General features: G+C 60.9%; 9 protein-coding genes across 9 annotated transcripts; 5 read left to right on the top strand and 4 right to left on the bottom strand.

Moving 5' to 3' along the window:
• Positions 1–159: 159 nt before the first annotated feature.
• A1Q1_03435 (uncharacterized protein) lies at positions 160–1,085 on the top strand (the record flags this gene model as incomplete). The annotated part of the gene is made up of 2 exons (XM_014323233.1): positions 160–343; positions 418–1,085. 2 exons carry the CDS (start codon positions 160–162, stop codon positions 1,083–1,085), a joined length of 852 nt encoding a protein of 283 aa, XP_014178708.1.
• A 334-nt stretch (positions 1,086–1,419) lies between these two features.
• Positions 1,420–3,491, top strand: A1Q1_03434 (uncharacterized protein; the record flags this gene model as incomplete). Its single annotated transcript, XM_014323232.1, has 2 exons — positions 1,420–1,686; positions 1,758–3,491. The coding sequence occupies 2 exons, from the start codon at positions 1,420–1,422 to the stop codon at positions 3,489–3,491; spliced, it is 2,001 nt and encodes a 666-aa protein (XP_014178707.1).
• A 264-nt stretch (positions 3,492–3,755) lies between these two features.
• Positions 3,756–5,141, top strand: A1Q1_03433 (regulation of amino acid metabolism-related protein; the record flags this gene model as incomplete). Its single annotated transcript, XM_014323231.1, has 3 exons — positions 3,756–3,782; positions 3,978–4,284; positions 4,348–5,141. 3 exons carry the CDS (start codon positions 3,756–3,758, stop codon positions 5,139–5,141), a joined length of 1,128 nt encoding a protein of 375 aa, XP_014178706.1.
• Positions 5,142–5,194: 53 nt separating this feature from the next.
• On the bottom strand, positions 5,195–6,541 carry A1Q1_03432 (uncharacterized protein; the record flags this gene model as incomplete). The annotated part of the gene is made up of 1 exon (XM_014323230.1): positions 5,195–6,541. One exon carries the CDS (start codon positions 6,539–6,541, stop codon positions 5,195–5,197), a length of 1,347 nt encoding a protein of 448 aa, XP_014178705.1.
• A 306-nt stretch (positions 6,542–6,847) lies between these two features.
• A1Q1_03431 (uncharacterized protein) lies at positions 6,848–8,050 on the top strand (the record flags this gene model as incomplete). The annotated part of the gene is made up of 2 exons (XM_014323229.1): positions 6,848–7,332; positions 7,378–8,050. The coding sequence occupies 2 exons, from the start codon at positions 6,848–6,850 to the stop codon at positions 8,048–8,050; spliced, it is 1,158 nt and encodes a 385-aa protein (XP_014178704.1).
• An 876-nt stretch (positions 8,051–8,926) lies between these two features.
• A1Q1_03430 (uncharacterized protein) lies at positions 8,927–10,853 on the bottom strand (the record flags this gene model as incomplete). The annotated part of the gene is made up of 2 exons (XM_014323228.1): positions 8,927–10,217; positions 10,288–10,853. The coding sequence occupies 2 exons, from the start codon at positions 10,851–10,853 to the stop codon at positions 8,927–8,929; spliced, it is 1,857 nt and encodes a 618-aa protein (XP_014178703.1).
• A 787-nt stretch (positions 10,854–11,640) lies between these two features.
• A1Q1_03429 (uncharacterized protein) lies at positions 11,641–11,931 on the bottom strand (the record flags this gene model as incomplete). The annotated part of the gene is made up of 1 exon (XM_014323227.1): positions 11,641–11,931. One exon carries the CDS (start codon positions 11,929–11,931, stop codon positions 11,641–11,643), a length of 291 nt encoding a protein of 96 aa, XP_014178702.1.
• Positions 11,932–12,378: 447 nt separating this feature from the next.
• On the bottom strand, positions 12,379–15,492 carry A1Q1_03428 (phosphoprotein phosphatase; the record flags this gene model as incomplete). Its single annotated transcript, XM_014323226.1, has 5 exons — positions 12,379–12,781; positions 13,034–13,682; positions 13,832–14,079; positions 14,139–14,645; positions 14,771–15,492. 5 exons carry the CDS (start codon positions 15,490–15,492, stop codon positions 12,379–12,381), a joined length of 2,529 nt encoding a protein of 842 aa, XP_014178701.1.
• Positions 15,493–16,439: 947 nt separating this feature from the next.
• A1Q1_03427 (major facilitator protein) lies at positions 16,440–18,969 on the top strand (the record flags this gene model as incomplete). The annotated part of the gene is made up of 4 exons (XM_014323225.1): positions 16,440–16,500; positions 16,541–16,615; positions 16,678–17,720; positions 17,848–18,969. 4 exons carry the CDS (start codon positions 16,440–16,442, stop codon positions 18,967–18,969), a joined length of 2,301 nt encoding a protein of 766 aa, XP_014178700.1.
• Between the last annotated feature and the right edge of the window lie 416 nt (positions 18,970–19,385).

Raw genomic sequence — 19,385 nt, 5'->3', positions numbered from 1 at the left:
GCTCCGCTTGCCTGACCCCGCTCGCTCCGAGTCGCTATTCCGGTCCTGTGCTTAACTCCGGCGGAACACCATGGACGTCACTGATCCCATATAGAAGCCGGGCTGCCCGGCTCTGGAGACTCCATCACCCCCGACTTTTTCATTCACATCCGCCTTACAATGCCTGACAAGAACGTCGTCGCGCTCTACTCTGTCACCGGCCTGCTCGGCAGCGGCTTCCTCAAGGAGCTCTCCAAGGCCCACGAGGAGGGCAAAATCACCCTCGTCGTCCTCCACCGTGCCGGAAGCGACACCTCGCAGGTCCCGGACAACGTCGAGAAGCGCGTCCTCGGCTATGGACACAGTGACCAGTCGCACGTTACCAAAGCGCTGAAAGATGTTGACATTCTCATGTAAGTTAGCTTTGCTGGACGTAAGCTAACGGCAGCTCTGCGATTGACAAGGTCTCGCAGGAGCAGCACTTCAAGTTCATGCGCCACCTGGCGGATATCAAGACCCTGACGACGTTCATTCCCTCCGACTACTCCATCAACTGGTCGCGGGAAGAGCTGAATGTTGACCAGAACGTGATTGCGCAGAACAAGGTTGCTGTCAACACGCAGGCCAAGTCGTGGGGTGTCCCGCTGACCGTGATCCACAACGGTCTGTTCGCCCCCCTCTTCCTGGCCAAGGAGGTGACCGGCATCGACGTCCGCGGCAACAAGCTGCGGCTGTACGGCGACGCCCTCAACCGCAAGATCGGCGTTACGAGCATCCCGTACCTGTCCAAGGCAGTCGCTGAGCTCGTTTCTGGTCCGAAGAACGAGCTCCCCGGGTCCCAATACACTGTCACCGAGGCCGAGTGGACGGGCCAGCAGGTCGCCGACGCGCTCGAGAAGGCGAACGGATCCAAGCCGGAGATTGAGAAGATCACGGACGACGAGATCAACGCCGCCATCCAACAGGGCGAGTACGCCGCCCTCGCGGCTGGTATCCAGAAGAAGTGGGGCTCGGGCGACTTCCCCGACACCAGCCCGCTCAAGCCCAAGAACGCCACGCCCATCACGCTCGACGAGCTCGTCGGCCAGGCCAAGAAGCTCTGCTAAGTCTGTATAAAGCGAATCTGTAGCCTATGCATCATTTGCACCACAATCGTCCGTTGTGCAGTAGTCGACTTACGTAATCACCGCTCGTCGGCCAGCGCCGAGACGCCCGGCGGGCATGAGCACATCAGGGCACCAAAATGTCACGGCGGCGATCGTGGCTGACGGGATCCGGTTCAGATAGCCCATCTCTGCTTCCTCCTTCTCGTCACGGTCGAACGACGCTGCATCCGGTCGCCACAGCCCTCGTCCTCAGCACTTGAGATACCCCAGTCCTCGACATCTCCACTCTCCTTTCTTTCTTGACTTTGTCCACCGACGTCTCGCCGGACACGACATGTCCGAGTCCGAGCCCCTCCTCCCTTCGCCCAACGGCAACGGCGGCGCGCCCCACCCGCGCCGCCAGCGCAGCAGCTCCCTCTCCACGATGACGAACGCGATGCGGAAGCTCCGCGCGCGCAAGCCGAAGAAGACGCTCCCATACGCTCTCCTGCTCTTGCTCGGCGTCCTGATCGGTGCCGGCGGCATGTACGGGTTTCACAAGCTGCGCCCGCACAAGCACGAGAAGCCGCCCATGGTGCCCCCGATATACAAGCTGCCTCCGGTACGTGCTGCGCCGCATTCCCCCATCTACCACGCCTCCCCCTGTTCCAGAACCGCTTGCTGACAGACAAGCCGACCGGCCTGCCGAGGAATCCGCCCTCGCTCGCGGGGCCCGGAAACGCCTCAGTGGCGTCCGAAGACGCGACGTGTTCCAACATGGGTCTCGAGATTCTGCGGAAGCACAACGGAACCGCTGTCGACGCGGCGATCACCACGACGCTGTGCATTGGTCTCATGAACGCGTTCTCGTCCGGAATTGGCGGCGGCGGCTTCGCGCTGCTCTCTGTCCCGGAGGGACTTGGCTCTGAGCACGCCTGGCGCGACCTCGCTGACGTCGAGTACATGTCTCTGACGCAGCCCGATTATGGCAGCCTCAAGTCGAAGCGGCCGAAAGCTATCGCTGTCGACTTCCGCGAGACGGCCCCTGCCGCAGCGACCGAGGACATGTACAGCAAGCTGGGCCGCGATGCGAGCCAGGTCGGCGGTCTCGCTGTTGGTGTTCCGGGCGAGATGCGTGGCCTTGAGGCAGCGCACAAGCTCTACGGTCAAGTACCCTGGGAGAAGCTTTTCGAGCCGATTATCAAGCAGGCGAGGCAGGGCTGGCAAGTGTCGCGCGAGCTTGCGCGCAGGATTCGCTACTTTGGCGCCTTCATGCTCGACGACCCCGTCTGGGCCGCCGTGTACTCGCGCAACGGCATGTTGCTCGTGGAAGGAGACTGGGTCTTCCGCCCCACGTACGCGGACACCTTGGAGCAGATTGCGAAGCACGGCGCTGCTGCGTTCTACTCGGGATCGATCGCCGACGACGTCGTCAAGACGGTCAAGAAGCATGGCGGCATCATGACGCACGACGACCTGAAGGGCTACAGGGCCCGCGTGTATCCTGCCATCTCGTCCTCCTTCCTCGGCCACGAGGTGTACTCCGCCGACGCTCCGGCGTCTGGCGGTGTTCTCCTTGGCATGCTGAACATTTTGGAGCCATTCGTGCAGAAGTGGGCGAAGAAGGGCAAGTGCTGGGGTGCAGAGGAGAGCCACGTCACGATCGAGGCCATGAAGCACGCCTTTGGCGCCAGGAGCGAGGTGTGCGATCCCACTTTCGCCAAGAATCTGACCCGTCTTGCCGAGTTCAGGACAAAGGCTTGGGCGGCTGGCCGTCGAGCTCTCATCGACGACAGGACGCACAAGCCTGAGCATTATGGGTTGGTGACGGAAACGCCCTCCGACCATGGCACGACGCACCTCAGTGTCGTCGACCAGTGGGGCGGCGCCGCCAGCGTGACGAGCACGATCAACCTGATCTGGGGCAGTCATCTCATGACGCCAGGCGGCATCATCCTCAACGACGAGCAGGATGACTACTCCGTCCCCGGATCGAGTGATGCGTTCGGTCTTCCCCCGAGTCCGCACAACTACCCTGCGCCGGGTAAGCGGCCCCTGTCGTCTACGGCACCTACCATTGTCTTTACGGACGGCAAGGTCAGCGCCGTACTCGGCGGCAGTGGCGGAAGTCGCATCTTCCCCTCCGTTGCGCAAGTCATGCTGAACTTGGAGTGCGGACTGAACATTTCCGCCGCGATCGAGCGGGAGAGGCTGCACGATCAGATTCTGCCGAACATCACGACGCTGGAGGTCGGTCCCGATGGCGTGGACAAGAGCTGGCTCCAGGACCTGAAGAACCGTGGCCACAACATCGGCCAGTTCGACATCAACGTGGGAAGTAGCGAGGTGCAGGCGGTTGTGGTGCGGAAGGGCGAGGTCTGGGGCAGCTCGGACAGCAGGAAGAATGGTATCGCTGCGGCCTACTAATTCCCCGCTGCTGAGTGATTGATGTGTTCTTGTCTTGTATGCTGTATGCATTGAACTTCTCGCCAGTGGCTTTTGTACCACTTCCCCTTACGTCTCCGTCCCCGTGCTTGCTCATGCGCGCCACTGTGAATAAGCAGGTGGTGGCTATGCTGGTGGAGGAGCCGGCCATCGGCCCAAGCCAGAATGAGTGCGGGGCCTCTCAACTCGAACTTCTGGGCGTTCCTGAATTCTCCACTGCCCATACCACACAAACGCGATTTCGTCATGGACGTCGACCCCGAGGTCCAGTCGGTGAGTCCGCGCTGAGCTCGAATGATCGGCGGTTAGGAGTGAGGAGCAACAATGGCTCTGCATCTCACCCCCCTGTTCTCTGCTACTAGTACCTTGGGCAGCTTGTGCTGACCTGCGCCCATTTCATCTGAGACTGGAGGTAACAATGAATGATCGGGAGAAAACAAGCAGATTCGTTCTCAGCTAACACCACAGCTAATCGACACGCTCTCCGCCTCCGAAGATCCCAACAAGTCTGCCCAGGGGTTCGAGCTCGGCGCCCTCTCGGCCATCTACCCGAATGTCAGACTACACCACCCCTCCCCCTCTCGACCCGGTACGCCCGCCTCGTCTTCCTCAGGTAGCGACCGGGTTCGGTTTGTGGTGACCCTGCAGCCTGAGGACGGCACGACGCCTGAGATCGAGGTGCTCGTCAGCTTACCGGAGGACTATCCCGAGTACGCGCCGACGCTGCAGTTGCTGGGCAAGTACGTTGGGTCTTATGCCGTCGATGCGGGATTGTGTGAGTACTCCGACTCCAACAGCGCTACGCTCATCTTCTCTAATCTGAGTACTCAGTGACCAGGGGAGGCGAGCGCTGCGAGCGCCGGTAGAGGTCTTGAGGAGGTCTCGGACAGCTCAGTATTGCGGACCAAGCTAATGACAGTTGGAAACGTAACCCGGACATATCTCACCTCGGCCGGCGTGCCCTTCACTCCGGGCCAGGAGTGTATCTTCGACGGCCTCGTACACGTCCAATCCCTAGTCGAATCATGGTACTCCGATCACCTGGCCATAGATGCGGCGGGGGAAGCAGCCCGCTCCACGCCGCGCGCCTCGCCTCCGCCGTCTCAACCCGCCCCCTCGACCTCCGCCCAGACTGTTAACGACATCTCGACAGGCTTCAGCAAACTCAACTTCTCAGCCTCCCAAGCACCAGCTAAACCATTACCCGAGATCTACACGAGTGAGGCGATTACGGACCGCAAGTCTGCTTTTGTGGGCCACTGCGCACGAATAAGCGCCGAGGCCGATGTGGCTGCCATCGTCGCGCATTTGCTCGAGGACAAGAAGATTGCGCGCGCCGCGCACCCGACTATCTGGGCTTATCGTCTTGCACGGGATACGGGCGGCCCGGCGGGGATCGTCACAGAGGGGGACTATGATGATGACGGCGAAACTCAGGCGGGTTCGAGACTGAAGCATCTCCTCGAGATTCTCGATGTGCGGGATACGGTTGTGGTCGTCACCAGGTGGTTTGGCGGGATCCACCTCGGTCCCGATCGGTTCAAGCATATCAATCAGGCTGCTAGGGATGCGATGGAGCTTGCTGGAGTGTTGGAGGAGACAGGTGGCAAGAAGGACAAGCGCCGGAGATGAGATAGATCTTATACACTTCTTATACATATGCTACAACTACATATTGTGATGTACTAACGCCCACGCCCCCGACCTCGACCCCGACCCCGGCCCCGCCCGAACCACCCCCGCCTCGCCGGCGCCTTCTTCTTAGGTTGCGCAGCAGTGAACGAGAGCTGGACGGCCGCGTCGTCTTCCTCGCCGGCCCCGCGACGCCAATGTTGCTCGTAGAAGACGCGGACCTTCTCGTCCAGCTCGTCCAGCAGGCTGAAGTCTGCAAACTTGACCGCGGGGAGCTTGCCCTTGCCCTTCTTCGCCGGGGCCGTGTCGATGGCTTCCGGGAGAGGACTGGAGGACCGACTCCGAGGCACCTGCGAGGCCGGCTCGTTCGCGAAATCGGGCAGATCAAAGATCGACTGGCGTGGGCGCCTGCGCCCAGATGTCTCGGCGACGGGCGCGACGTACTCTGGCTCGTCGAGAACCATGTCCCATGGGAAGGCGTCGTCGTCGTAGTCGTCCAGCAACGGGGGGTCAGAGGCCGGCAGCTCTTCGGGAACCGGGTCGACGGGTTCGATCGGGTCGCTCGACAACAGGTTGATCGTGTTAGAGCTCGGGTGCTCATCGTCGCTGGGTGGGATAATCGCGCGCGCCTTCCCCTTTGGTCGCGGAAGCGGCTCATCATCGCTGTCCGGCACTCGCGCTGTTGACCACCTGGACCGACTCGGCAGGTCCTCATTGTCGCTCTCGAGGTATAGCGTCTTGTTTTGCGGTGTCCTTTCCTCGTCACTGGCGGACACGCGGCGGCGCTTCTTCACTACCGGCACAGGCTTCGATGCAGGCTTGGGTGTCTCTGTCTTCTTCTCCTGCTGCGTGAACAGGTCGTCCAGCGTTGGCTGTCGCGCCTGCTTCACAGGCGATATTGACCGAGACTTGGGCTTCGCTTTCGTCTTCATCGGCGACGGCTGTCTGGGTGTACCCTTGCGCGACGATCTCGGAGCGGGAGAGCGTTCGGACACACTGCTGGCGAGTTTTGACGGAATGTTGCTCGATCGGGCTGCGGTCAGCTCCACCACAACGACCAGCTTACCCTTCCTCGCACTTCGCTCTAGCTCAGCTGGCGTGAATTCGCTATCGCTGAGCTCTTCGATGCCATCATCGACTTCGGCGCCGTGCACGCTGGATGTCGGTGGTGGTGTTGGGAGCGACTCCTCTGAGCCATCACTTCGGGTCTTCTTCCTGGGCGACAAATATGACGGAACCAAGCTACTTGCGGAACGCTTCTTGACCTCCGGCGACGTCGTTAGGTCTACCGGATCGAGGGGAGATGACGAGTCGGGGAGGAAGCCGCGGCGCCTGCTCGAGTCGGGTGCGACGCTTGCTGCAATCGCGCGCGGCTGGGAGGAGAGCGCAAAGGCGGGCATACAAATCGGATGATTGTTGGTAGAACATGAACATTGATTTCGCGTTGGTTTCCTTTCCGACGCGTCAAGGCGCGTCAGCCTCAAATGGTGATTAGGATGACTGGGTTAATGCGAACATTAGCAACCAAGCTCATGGTTAGAGAATGGACACGTGCGGCGTGAAACACGGCGGCCGGCGGCGACGGGAGCATCCATGTCCCGTTGAATGGCTCACCCTACCCCGCTGCTGCGATATCCGATTTCTGAACATTGATAGTCGACCCCGAAACATCTCTCACACTCTCTTCGCCCCGACAGTCCGCCACCATGCTGCCGACGCACATGTCCGGCCGCAAGCGGCCCGTGGGGGCGTACGCTCCTCTCCCTCTTTCTGGCAACTGGATCTCCCAGCTGCGCGTGCGTTCGCGCTTGACGAACCTCGCTGTTCTGCTGTTGCTGTCGACACTGGGCTTGTCGCTGCTGTACAACCTGAAGCATGCGCTTTTCTCTCCGACGCCGAAATACTCCGCCAAAGCATGGAACGTCGATCTCCCGCCCGAGCTGGCCGGCAGGCCGCCCAGTGTCGAGGCAACTATTAACCGCGACCCGCGCATGCGTGCCGTCGACCATCTCGTTATGGTTCCCGGACACGCGGTGTGGCTCGGCACTGACCCCGAACGTGTGCACCGTGATGAGGACTGGGTCCTCGAGCCAATGCAGCGCGGTGGAAGCGTCAACACTTACGTGAAGCACATCGAACGTGCCGCCGCCGTCGCTCGGGACGACCCCCACGCGCTTCTCGTGTTCTCTGGGTGAGTAACTATACCTTTCACATTGCTGCTCGAGCTGACCGTCAGCGGCGCCACCCGCTCGCACCTAACCTCGCCTCTCTCCGAGGCGTCCAGCTACCACCGTCTCGCTGCTGCCCGCGGCCTTCTCCGGAGTCCAGCCGAGGGCACGTCTCTGCCCGTGGCGCAGCGCGCGACGACAGAGGAGTACGCTCTGGACAGTTACGAGAACCTCCTCTTCTCCATCGCGCGGTTCCGCGAGGTCACGGGCCGATGGCCCGACAAGATCACCGTGGTCGGGTACGGCATGAAGCGCAAGCGCTTCGAGCAGCTGCACCGGGGTGCGATCCGCTTCCCGGCCCAGCGGTTCCGATACATTGGCATCGACGACGAGGGCAACACGTCCGAGCACTACCTCGGTGAGCTGAAGCATGGCTACGCGCCGTTCCTCTTCTCGCCTGCGGGCTGTCGCCCCCCGCTCTCCACTAAGCGCCTCGACCGGAACCCCTTCTCGCGCTATCCGTCGTACCACTCCAGTGTCCCCGAGCTCGTGCCGCTGCTCGAGTGGTGCCCCCAGTCCACGCCTGTGGGCGAGGTCGGCGTCCCGACGTCCATTGGCCAGCCGGGCTCCGACCGCTCGGCGGGTGAGGGAGAGGGTGAGGGCCACTTTGGCGACACGGCGGGCATGCAGCCGCCCAAGGGCTTCCGCGTGTTCGAGGGCAAGGTGCCCTGGGCGCGATGAGTGAGCAATCACACGATATGAGGAGTAGGAAGGCGGACGGCGAGCCCATCTTTGTGTACAGCACAGCGACATCGACCCACTTGGTAGTATTAGATTAGACAACACATAGTTTCTCCCCACATAGTTTCCGTTACAGTCCGTCGGCATCATCTGCATTTGTTATACCTCAGGTCCTGTGCTGCAGTTCGAGTAGGTGAATTCCGAGTGCTGGCAGGGGGCGCCCGACGCACTGGTTTAGTACGCCTGCAGTAGACTACTATGGGGCGCAGAAGTGTTGGACCCCGTGGGAGACCATGAAACTAGCAAAGGCGTCCTCCGACCGCGATTGAAACCGGCGAGGACTCTTTCCTCCTCGGTTGGGGTGTGGCTGCGGTGGCTGGGGTGGAAGCTTGGAAGGGCGACGTGTATCTTCTGAACGCACATGGATTGCTTCCAAACCTCGCCAACCCACTAGTTGGCCAGATCAGAATCGCCGAGGCATGCAAAGCGTGATGGTGTAGCTTCAGTGCATGCAAAAGTGTCTATGTATGGGCTCTTATGGAATATTACAACAAGAAGAAAAGGTAGTATGTACGCTCCGTCTCCCCGGTCCCTTCGTCCCTTCGTCCCTACTTGTTCCTGGTCGGCTTTTGGCAGGACACTGTGAACAGAGTTTAGGCTCTGGGTTCACAATCGGCGGTGCAGTGGGCAGGCGCTTTTGTGGGAGTACGAGGTGTTTATGGGATCCTGCATTCCCAGAGAACACCTCCATGGGATTCTCGAAGGTCTCGACCGTCGTGGGCGGTGCTCACAGTGTCACTAGTGCCGTTCCGTGTGGAGTGGGAATCGACCCATGGGGTCGATGTTGACTGAAATCGACTGGTCGAATGTGGGCGCTCACGACCCCGGGGTCATGGTCGAGCTCGGCGTCTTGCTCTGCGGCACGACGATCCTCGGCCTCTGGGGCCGAGTGCGAGGCCGCGTCCACTCCGGGTTGTACGCCGGCGGGTCCATTGCGTCCTCGTCGCTTCCGTCGTCGACTGCTCCGACGTCTATGGCTCTCGGCCGCGTCCTCGTCGGCGTCGTGGGCGACGCCATCAGTGTCCCATCAACGGGCGTCTCGGGAATAGCGAGGAGCGCCCCGTTCGCTGGCGGTGCCGGAAGGAGATTGGCGTGACTCTGCCCCGTGATCGGCGTACCGAGCATGAAAGAGGGATAGCCCGTCAGCGGCGTATTCGGGCCCGTGATCGGCGTCGCGGGGCCATGCGGCGAACTGGGCGAGTATCGATCATACGTGTCGAGAGCCTGGAGGGTTTGCTGCTTCAGAGATGGTGGTGTGGCGGATCCACTCCCTCCAGACGTTGAGGAGATTTGCCGTTCCCTCTCTCGCTCGACTTCACGGATCTCGCGCGCCTCGCGAGCCTGTCGCTCTTCCGCCTGGCGCCGAACTGCCTCAGCCGCTGGGTCGCCCTCGACCTTGCGCAATGGCGGCGGCCGCGGGTCCTCGAACGGCGTCACAGGTCCGTCAATCTCGAATTTGTCCTCTTCGTCCTGCATCTTTTGATGCTCCCTCCTCTTTTTCCTCCGAAGCCACCATGCCAACACACCGAGAATAAGGAGTAGACCTCCGACACCGCCAACGACGCCGCCAACGATGGCGCCGGTGTGGTTCTTCTTCGGTTCCGGCGGCATGTCCTTGTAGAAAGTGACCGAGGTGAGGAACAGCGGCCGCTGCGGAGTTCCATTACACCCGAGCGAGATGTTGTATTTGACCTGAGGGCTGAGGGAGCGCCACCAAATCATCTGGTCGGCGGAGTACGTCGCTTGCTCAGTGTCGGTCTGGATGGGAACGTATCCGTCGATCGGCGTGCCACCGACGTTCATGAATCCAAAGTCGGGCCCGCGGCTTCCGTTGACGACGATGAAGCTCGTATTGGCTGGGACATCGACCCAGACGGCGCCGCCTGCTTCGCCCCCTAGGGGCGAGGCGGCGGCTTCGCATTCGCGAGACAGCGCGGCGAAGATAGGAGAGGAACCATCCCGCTGCCGTTGGGCGTAGGTCGAGGTCGTGACCCAGGTGTCATTGGAGTCCGCGTCCCATGTCCTGAAGTAGAAGGCGGGATGGTCACTCAGTTTTCCGGCGGTCGCGAAGGGCAGCGTCGTCTTGTTCAGTTCGTCAATGGATTTGCTGGGCGTCAGCTTGGTCGTCGCGGGCTCAGCTACGCAGTCTTTACGCTCGGCTCGGTGCTGATACTCACGCGCCACTCTCGATCGCCGTGGTCACGATAACCTCATCGATGATCGGTTTTCCCGGCCGCTTGCCCCAATCCTGATCTATGACCGCCCATAGCCAGTTGTAACTCCCATACGGATCAATCTTGCTCCTCCTGAACGCATCGAGACCCTCCACCTTCCCAAGCAGACCCTTCCCATCCTCAGGCGGCTCAACTTGATTCTTGACCTCGGTAATGTCTGTCTCCCAGAACGTCACATTCTGCGGCTGCTCATTGTGACCCATGTCGCCATAGACGTAGGCATTCCGAACCACGCCCTCGAGCAGAATCTTGGCCTGCCCGAACACATCGTGGTAGTCGAAGCTGTGGTTCCAGACCATGCGGGTCGGACCCGAGCCCAGCGTCGCATTGTTGTCAAACGTGGTTGTGTTGGCATACTCGATGATCCACGCGCGGGTTGTACCCAGAATCGAGCCGGGAGGAAGCGTCAGGTTGAAGTCGAGGTTGGCGTTGGGGAGGACCGGCGCCTGCGCCGCGGCACTGCTCAGCAGGCCCAGCGTCAGCGCGGCGCCGAGTGACATGCTCAACATGTTAGGGGCTCGCGGGTCGCTCGTATTGCGGGCGGCCACGGTTTCGCTCTTGTTGTCCGTGCAGTCGAGTGAGCGAGCGTCGAGCAGTGGTGTGGGCGAGCAATGAAGAGTATGAGTGAGAGAGATCAGTGTCGTCGTCGAAATCAGCATGCAGCTCAGCGGACGTCGACCCAGCCCACTGCGAACGAGGCAGCTGCCCGGCGCAGCATGTACTGCAAGACCGTGCCGAGATGCCCAGGGGAGTGCGCACTCCGTCAGAAGAAGTGTGCCAGGATACGGGTCAACTGAAATCGGTGGGCCGCGAGGCACGGCAAGGCACGAAGCGTTGCTGCCCTGGTGCTTAACGCCGTTTCACGAGCACGTTAATCCTCATCGCGTCGGGTGCAGGGTTAGCCCCCCTCGGAGCAACTGAAGCCCCTGATATGCAACTCCCTCCCTCCCGCGTATGAGACTGAGTGCCCCTCTCTCGTCGCGACAAGAAGTGGGAAGGGATGCGGAGCTCTGCCGCTCCGAAATCAAGAGTTGAATCATGTTGAATGTCGAGGTACGGGCGGGCCTGTTCGGATCATTGTTCGGGTCTGGACTGCGCAGCTCCGTCTGCACTCTACAGATGCGCTAGGACGTGCACTGCTGAATGAGGTCGAGTCACGCACCGGCGAAACAGATGAGAGCGGGCAACGGATGACTGAATGGATATCCTGACACCCGGACTTGTGGACCTCTGCTTGTGGGCCGCTGGGCACCCCATTTCTCTCGCAGTGTGCTGTTGGGACGGACAAGCGTAAGGCTACCTCTGGGCAAACGTCGTTTCGAGGCCCGTGGTCCACAACTCCCTCCTACCGGCTCTCGTAATGCCGACCACGAACACATCACAGAGCACGATACGCTCCAAGTCAGACCAAAGGTACCAGATGTCGGCATGCCATCTTGCACAGCTGCGAACCTTGCGAGTGTCGGCGGGAATGCGGCAGACATTCTTGGCGTAAGAAGCCGTGGCTTGGAGTTTGATAAGGTTTGAGCGGCTGCAGCTGACGATACACGCGGAGTTGGACAGGAACGGCGCTGCGATGCGCTCCATGGGCGCGGTGTTGGGGCCGGAAGTCCGTTATCGCTATCTGACAAGAGAAGCGAGGAGCGATGCATGTTCTGTGGACAGATGTGGTGGGCGATCGGGCGTGGGAGAGTATGGCCACTTCAGAAAGAAGCCGATCATCCGATCACATCGACACACCACGGTCTGATCGCTCTCGCATTCTCTGGTTTCTACATTGCGACTTTCGCAACTGCCCAAACACCAAATTGCAATACTCCAGTGGTCGAGGCCGCCACGGACGTGACAAGGCCGAAAGGTACAGAGCAACCCCGCGCTAGTCACTAGTCTCCCGAGCTTCCTCGGCGATGGCCACGGTCACGTTATCGCGTTGTTGCTTCTGTCCCTCTTTCCTTTGGTCACGGTGCATCGCCTCTTCTCCCACAACGACCATTCGCGGCGTACACGATGCCACTGGGGGTGGAACAGCGACGACTACGACAGCTCTGTAAGTCTCCCCTCAATTTCCTTCACATCGATCACAGCTGTCAAGTAGCCGAGCTGACCCCCAGACACCAAGCTCCCCTCAGCTCTCTCGACCTCCCTCGCCTTCCTCACTCTGGGCATTCTTTTCCGCCTCCTCCTTCCTTCCCTCTTTCCAAGCTGTGGCACGACTTGCCATTCTGTCTTCTCCCTCTCCAACTTTCTCTGGGCGGCGAATGTCATCCGCCTCCTGGCCCGCGCGCCTTTCGCTGGCTCATGGCGGGGCGCATTCGCATTCGTCCTGGCCGAGTTGCCGAACATGCTATTAGGGACGCTGTGCGCCTTGTTCCTGCTCAAGGTGGCTGAGTTGTTCGAGATTGCGCACAGCTTGGGGTACGGGTACGTTCCCGGCTTGCTATATCGCGATTTTAGGGATGATTGGGGGTTGTACAAGTTGTCGAGCAAATCGAGGGTGTAGGCATGGTGGGCCCCTGTATTTCATTCTCTGGTGAGTTGCACGAGGATCTGTGGTGAACTGACATTCCAGTTTGTAGCCATGATCGTGATGCATCTGTCTCTATGCTGTCTCCGCTCTCTCTATCTGCAGGACAATCCTCGCTCTCCTCCGCCTCCATCCTCCTCAATCGCGCGCCCCGCAAGAGCTTACGCCATGAATCCGAATCCTTGGCTGTAGGCCATAGGCTTCATGTCGGGGTGCGGCACAGCGCTGAACTGGTGGTAGCTGAGCGTGCCATCGTCCTGCATCTTGACATAGGCGGCCTGGTTACCCGTTGAGTCGCAGTAGTTGGGGCACGAGAAGGTGGTGATACACAGTCCGTCGTGCTCGATCGCGTATCCGTCCTGCCTGACCTCGTGGGAGCGGATAACGGCCGTGACCTCGTTCAGCTCGCACCACCGCCGCGTCACGTCGGGGCCGAAGCCGAGCCCGACACCGCGCTTCGAGGGGCCGCGGCCGGGCATCTCCTGCGGGTCCGTCCAGAGGAGCTGCGTTGTTAGCTCATGCTCATAACTCTTCAGCTTTTCCCGACTCGTCTCGTCTCTCCCACTCATCTCGTCTCGCTCGCTGCGCTCGCGAGCCCCACTCACCTCACACATCAGCCCCTCCTGCCCCGGCCGCCGTCCATACCGATCAATCGTCTTCACCTCCTCGAGCTTGACGCCGTCCTTGCTCACGGGCGGGCCGCCGTGCACGACAAAGTATCGCTTGTGTCCGTCGTGCAGGATCGCGGGCTGCGAGCCCTCGCTCTTGAGCGACTTCGGGGGCTGCGACGCCGTCACGAGCGTCGCGAGGGGCACTGGGTGTCAGCTATTTGGTCTAGGGAACTGGAAGCTGGGGCAGTGGGCACAGCTTGCAGCCACTTCTGGCAGCCACGAGGTGATTGGTAGCACTGCGACCTCGCGGCTCGCAGCTCGCTGCGCTCGCCGCTCGCCGCTTGACACTTACGCGCCGTAAACACATCCGCAAACAGCTGGTACGTCATCTCGCCGTGCTTGGCCTTGCACTCGCCCTCGAAGCCGTAGACCTTGTTCATGTCTGCCGTCTCGTGGTTGCCGCGGTTCAGGAACACGCGCTCGGGGTACAGCCACTTGTACGCGAAGAGCGTCAAAACAACCTCGACCGACCACGAGCCGCGGTCGACAAAGTCGCCGTTGAAAATGACCATGTGGTCGTCGCTTGGCGGCTTGATGATGCTGAGGAGGTTGTGCAGGTCGTAGAACTGGCCGTGCGCTGAAAGTTAGCCACGACATACTGTGTGTGATAGCTGATAGAGAGAGCGAGGGTTTCCCGGCGCCGAAGCTCCTGAGCACCGTGCACCTCCTCCGGGCCCTCGGAGTACTCACTGTCACCGACAATGTCACACGTGACGCCCTTCGGCACCTCGATCTCGACGAGGGACGCCTCGGCGTCCACCACGCTCTTCACGCCGAGGATGATCTCCCACACGACACGTTTCGGCATCTTGCCGCCGTTCTTGAACGTCTCCACCATGGCCTCGACAAACTCCTTTGTCGGCGTGTATCGCGCCTTCGGGTCGTCGGGCACAATGGGCAGCGTGACGTTGTGCGGGTTGTCGAGCGCGCAGGCGCCGTCCGCGATTGAGCGCAGGCAGCGCGCGCTCGCGCGCTCCGTCTCTCCCACCGCGATGGCCTGAGAGTCAGCAGACTGATACGGGCCGAACTCCTCGCCCCAGTCGAACACGACTGCGAACGGCGTCGCGGGCGGAGAGGCCATGACTGCTGTGGCCATTGTGGATGGACTTGGACAGAAGCAGCGTGCTGGAAGTTCTGAAAGTCGAAGAGGCGAAAAGGATGCGCAATCGCATGTCCCTCCCTAGTCCCCCACAGCTCATCTCCCAGAGACGCAGCACAGGCCGACGCGCACGGCTCAAACTGACAAGGACCCTTGCGCCCCGCATTCTCCCCATCTTTGTCTCCCCCGACATAGACCCGTAGCTGGCAGTTTCCAGCTGCGTTCTGCCCTTCCACTGCAGCAGCAACGCGCTTACTCACCTTCTCAAACTCAATGCGGCGGATGAGCTTCGTGGTGGCGACGAGCTGCTCGCGCACGGTGCGGTTTCCGGGCTCGATCTCGAGCGCCTTCTTGAAGTCGGGCACGGCCTGTTTCGGCCTAAGGATCGCGAGCGCGCTCACGCCGCGGCGGTAGTACGCCTTGGCGTAGTCGGGCTTGAGCTCAATGGCCTTGCTGGCGTCGGCGATCGCGGCGCCGTGCTCCTCCATCTTGGCCTTGGACATGGCGCGATTGTTCCAGAACGTCGGCTCGGTTGGGTCCAGTCGCAGCGCCTGGGTGTAGAGCTCGATCGAGGTGCTGAAGTCCTTCTTGCCAAAGGCGGCGTTGGCCTTGGCCTTGAGCTGGAGCGCCTCCGCCTTCTCCGCCTCGGTCGGGACGCGGGACTCGTCAATGTCGTCCAGCTCCGAGTCGGACGTCACTGAGGTCAGCTGGCTACGAAGGATAAAGCTCACGGGAGAGGTCCTCGAGCTCCTGCGGCGAGAGCATGGGGGAGGGGAAGGGGGTGATGTCGTCCTCGAGGAGGGAGGGCTGAGACGAGCTCGGGCTCGATGAGCCGGCGATGCCGGCGGCGGCATTGCGCAGGGCTTCCTCGTCGGCAGTCATGCTTTTATGTGTGAAGTGTTGGTGAGTCGTCCGAGGAGATGACGAGTAAGCGAGATCGGAAGTCGGTGATGGTGGTTGATTCGTTCGGTCCAGTGCTGGGCTCGAAAAGTCGGTCAGGCACGCTAATCCACCCTCTTGCGCCTGCTACCGCTTCAGTGGCCAAGCCTTCACCGGTCCGAGCGCCCGGAGTGCAGTCGTGTGAGCGGGCCATCGCATGCATCGGCGAGGACTAGATTGATGGGGAAGAGAACAACGGTTGTGTGCATGTCACGCATGTAGTCGTGTGCAGAAGGTACCAATGAAAGATTTGTTAAGCCGTATCATGTGTGCTTCTCCAGACGTCTCAGCCGCGTCCACTGCACGACGACCGTTCACTTTCGCGTTTCATGTCGCCAGGTCGATCACATTTAGTCTCCAGTCCTGACTTTTGCAGATCCCCCCAACCCAGCTATCAGAATGCTCTTACGACGCTGCAACCACGGGATAACAAGTTATGCACACTGTGAAGAGTGGGGACGCGAGGTTGCCGCTTGACACGCTTATGCATGCAGCCTACATAGAGGCTTGGATGAATGGCAGCGGGTATAAGGGGCACCGCCCACGTGGATCCCGCCGTACTAGTGTGCCTTCCCTGTGGTCCTTGCTGCGTGTACCACAGCGAGCTGCGCGTCCTGGGCAAAGTGACAGCCAAGAAATGTCCCCTCTCACAGCGACACACCCACGCCACTGCCATCATCATCTTCATCTCTCACGACTACGTCTCAAGAACAAAGACATCCCCACCCTCTACACTCCTTGACATAGCATATTCTCTACATTCCTGCTCGCATTCAGACGCTTTCGCACGCACTTCCTCCCCTCCACCGACATTGGCTCCTGAACCCCCTCCACCGACACCTGCCCTCCACTCACCTCCATCATGCGGAGCTTCGGCTTCGTAACTTTGGCGGCGCTCGCAGCACGCGTCGCAGCCTACAGAGGTAAGCTGGCCTTGTTCATGCCGCCGTAGCTAACTTCCAGTACCAATCAGTGACAATGACGATTACCGAGAGATCTGCTCGGGCATGTACGGCGGTAAGGACGCCTACATTGAGGGTGAGCTCTTTGGACTTTAGTCGCGAGCTGACAGCCAGTTGCGTTCGACTCTTCTTCTTCAGGCCAAGTGGCTCTCGTCATTTACGAGTGGAAGGACATCAACTACCTCGGCGCAGAGCAACCGCAAGACTCGCTCGCCCCGAAGCAGTACATCTGCACCTCCAAAGCCGTGAGCGCGGGCCAGTGTTCGCTGGACCAGCTGGGCGGTTTCATTACGACTGCGCCAAAGGACGCCGAGTCGACGATCTACACGACACCGCTGCGGTTCGGATCCGGCGGCTCGGGGGCGGTGGGTTCAGACAGTCATGTCTTCGCCCCCGGCTCTGGCGACCACGACGACGAGGACGGCTTGCGCCGCCGCGGGCTCAAGTTTGACCGCGACATGTTCCCACACGTTCGAATCGGACGTGCCGGCGCCGAGAACGTCGAGGGAACGACGCACAAGCTCCCTGGCTCTTGGAACCCCGACCAGGGCAAGAACGCGGCGCAAGAGGGCGAGGGTTGGGCCGGCGACGCCAAGCCCGATACGCACACCAAGGTCGACTTTGATGGTGAGGCGGCGCACAACGTTGCGCCTACCAAGGTGGACTTTGACGGCGAGGCGGCGCACAACGTTGCTCCGGAGGGCGGCGAGGTCGACGATAACCCCAACGTCGATGGTCCTGAGGCGACGTCAGCCGAGGCCGCGGCCGCGCAGACGACCGAGGACACGAAGGGGGGCACGTCTGGAACCGACAAGGACAAGAAGCCGGCACAGGAGGCTGAGCCTGACACGACCGAGAAGCCCGACACGGTCGAGGAGGAGAAGGTCCCTGTCAAGCCGCCGACACCCGTGGGTGGCAGCGCCCAGATCGAGGGCAAGGTTAAGCAATACACCGAGCCTATTCACTACAATGTGCCGAAGACGGGATACTACTGCGTCGGCGTCGTGCCAGTCACGCTCGTCAAGGGCGACCAGGCCGAGCAGCACGAGCGCCGTGTGTTCCACGAGGACGATGTGCTTGACCCCCGTGCCACGAACCAGCGCGGTTCGTACGAGGGCGTCGTCACATTCCGCAACCAGTTCCAGGGCGAGCTCCCCGCTGCCGAGTACCCCAAAATTGCTGTGAGTTCGCGTCTTGGAGCATAACTGACTTCAGTTCTACGGCTTCCTCAGCGTTGTCTACTTTGTGCTTGCGTGCGGATGGGGCTACCTCTGCTACAAGCACTACCGCGAGCTGCTGCCGATGCAGTGGTACATCTCCGGCACGATTGTCTTCCTCGTGATCGAGATGATGGCGCTGTTCGGCTACTACCGCTACGTGAACAAGCACGGAGGCGGTGCGGGGTCGCTCGCGTTCCTCATTGTCACGGCGGTGCTGAATGCGGGACGCACGACGCTGTCCTTCTTCCTGCTGCTCATCGTGTGCATGGGTCTCAGCGTCGTGACGCAGTCGCTCGGCACGGTCATGTACCGCGTGTGGGTCCTGACCGCGTTCCACTTCATCTTTGGCGTTGTCTACTCGGTGGGCACGGTGAAGGTGGCGCTGGACACGGCGTCGCTCTGGCTCGTGCTCTTCATGATCTTCCCGCTCTCGATCACGCTCACGACGTTCATGATGTGGATCATCGTGTCGCTGAACAACACGATTCTTTTCCTGAAGGAGCGCAAGCAGTCCTTCAAGCTGCGCATGTTTGAGCGTCTGTGGCGTATCCTCATTGGCGCCGTGATCGCGATCGCCATCTTCTTCGTGCTCTCCTCCATCTCGCTCTCGAACAGGATGGACGACGACTATCAGCCCAATCACTGGAAGTGGCGCTGGGTGCTGCTCGACGCCTCGCTCGCGACCATCTACCTCGTCGTGTTTGCGCTGATTGCGTGGCTCTGGCGCCCAACCGAGAATAACATCCGCTTCAGCACCTCGCAGGAGCTGGCGCAGGACGAGGAGGACGCCCAGGATTACGAGATCGAGACGTACGAGCGCCGTCCAGAGACGCTTGGCCTGCAGCCGATCAGCTCGCGCGACCCGCAGACGATCGGTGGCGAGCCGCAGCTCCGCGCCCGCGACGAATTCGAGCACGAGGCGTCAGAGGGCAAGGCGCTCTTCGACGCTGACCACGGCTCGGACTCGGAGTCCGAGGACGAGCTCAAGAAGCCCGGTCACAAGCATACGGAGAGCTACCGCCGTGTCGACGCTTTCGGCAAACCTGTCAACGTAGACCTGGGCGCGAGTGCGTCAAGCTCGCGCACGCGGGTGCAGGAGGACAGCGCCATTTTCTCCATGGGCGACAGCAGCGATGACGAGGTGCGCTCGGCCGTCAGCATTGACCTGAGCGACGATGAGGGCGGGTTGCTGAAGAGTAAGCGGGATTAGCCCGCGAGCGGTGAGCGGAGCGAGCCGCGAGTTCGCCTGTAATGAGGAGAGTGAGCTGCGGATGAGGAGCAGATCAGATCGGACCGAGTCCTAATTCAGCCATAGACATGCATACCCCTTTGTTTTCGCTAGGCTCATTCATCACAGCCATTGCAATTCAAGATTCCGAGGTGATCATGATCGACGCAAGCTGCGGATCAACGTTGACGCGCACTTCCACAATCCACAAACTCCCTATCCAACCTGTGGAGCGTGTGGAATACACACGTGTAATGGCGCAGGAGTGGCTTATTGGCGCGAAAAGGGTACTCAACACCAAAGATATTGCCTCAGGCACAGCGTGAACGGGGGCAGATTAGCCCAAATGGCTCAGTCGTCTGCGGCATATCGCTCTCGATCGCTCGGGCAATTTCCCC

Source organism: Trichosporon asahii (assembly GCF_000293215.1).
Source record: "Trichosporon asahii var. asahii CBS 2479 unplaced genomic scaffold scaffold00056, whole genome shotgun sequence".
Classification (NCBI taxonomy): domain Eukaryota; kingdom Fungi; phylum Basidiomycota; class Tremellomycetes; order Trichosporonales; family Trichosporonaceae; genus Trichosporon; species Trichosporon asahii.
Note: the sequence above shows the minus strand (reverse complement) of the source record. Positions and strands in the feature narration are given on the sequence as shown.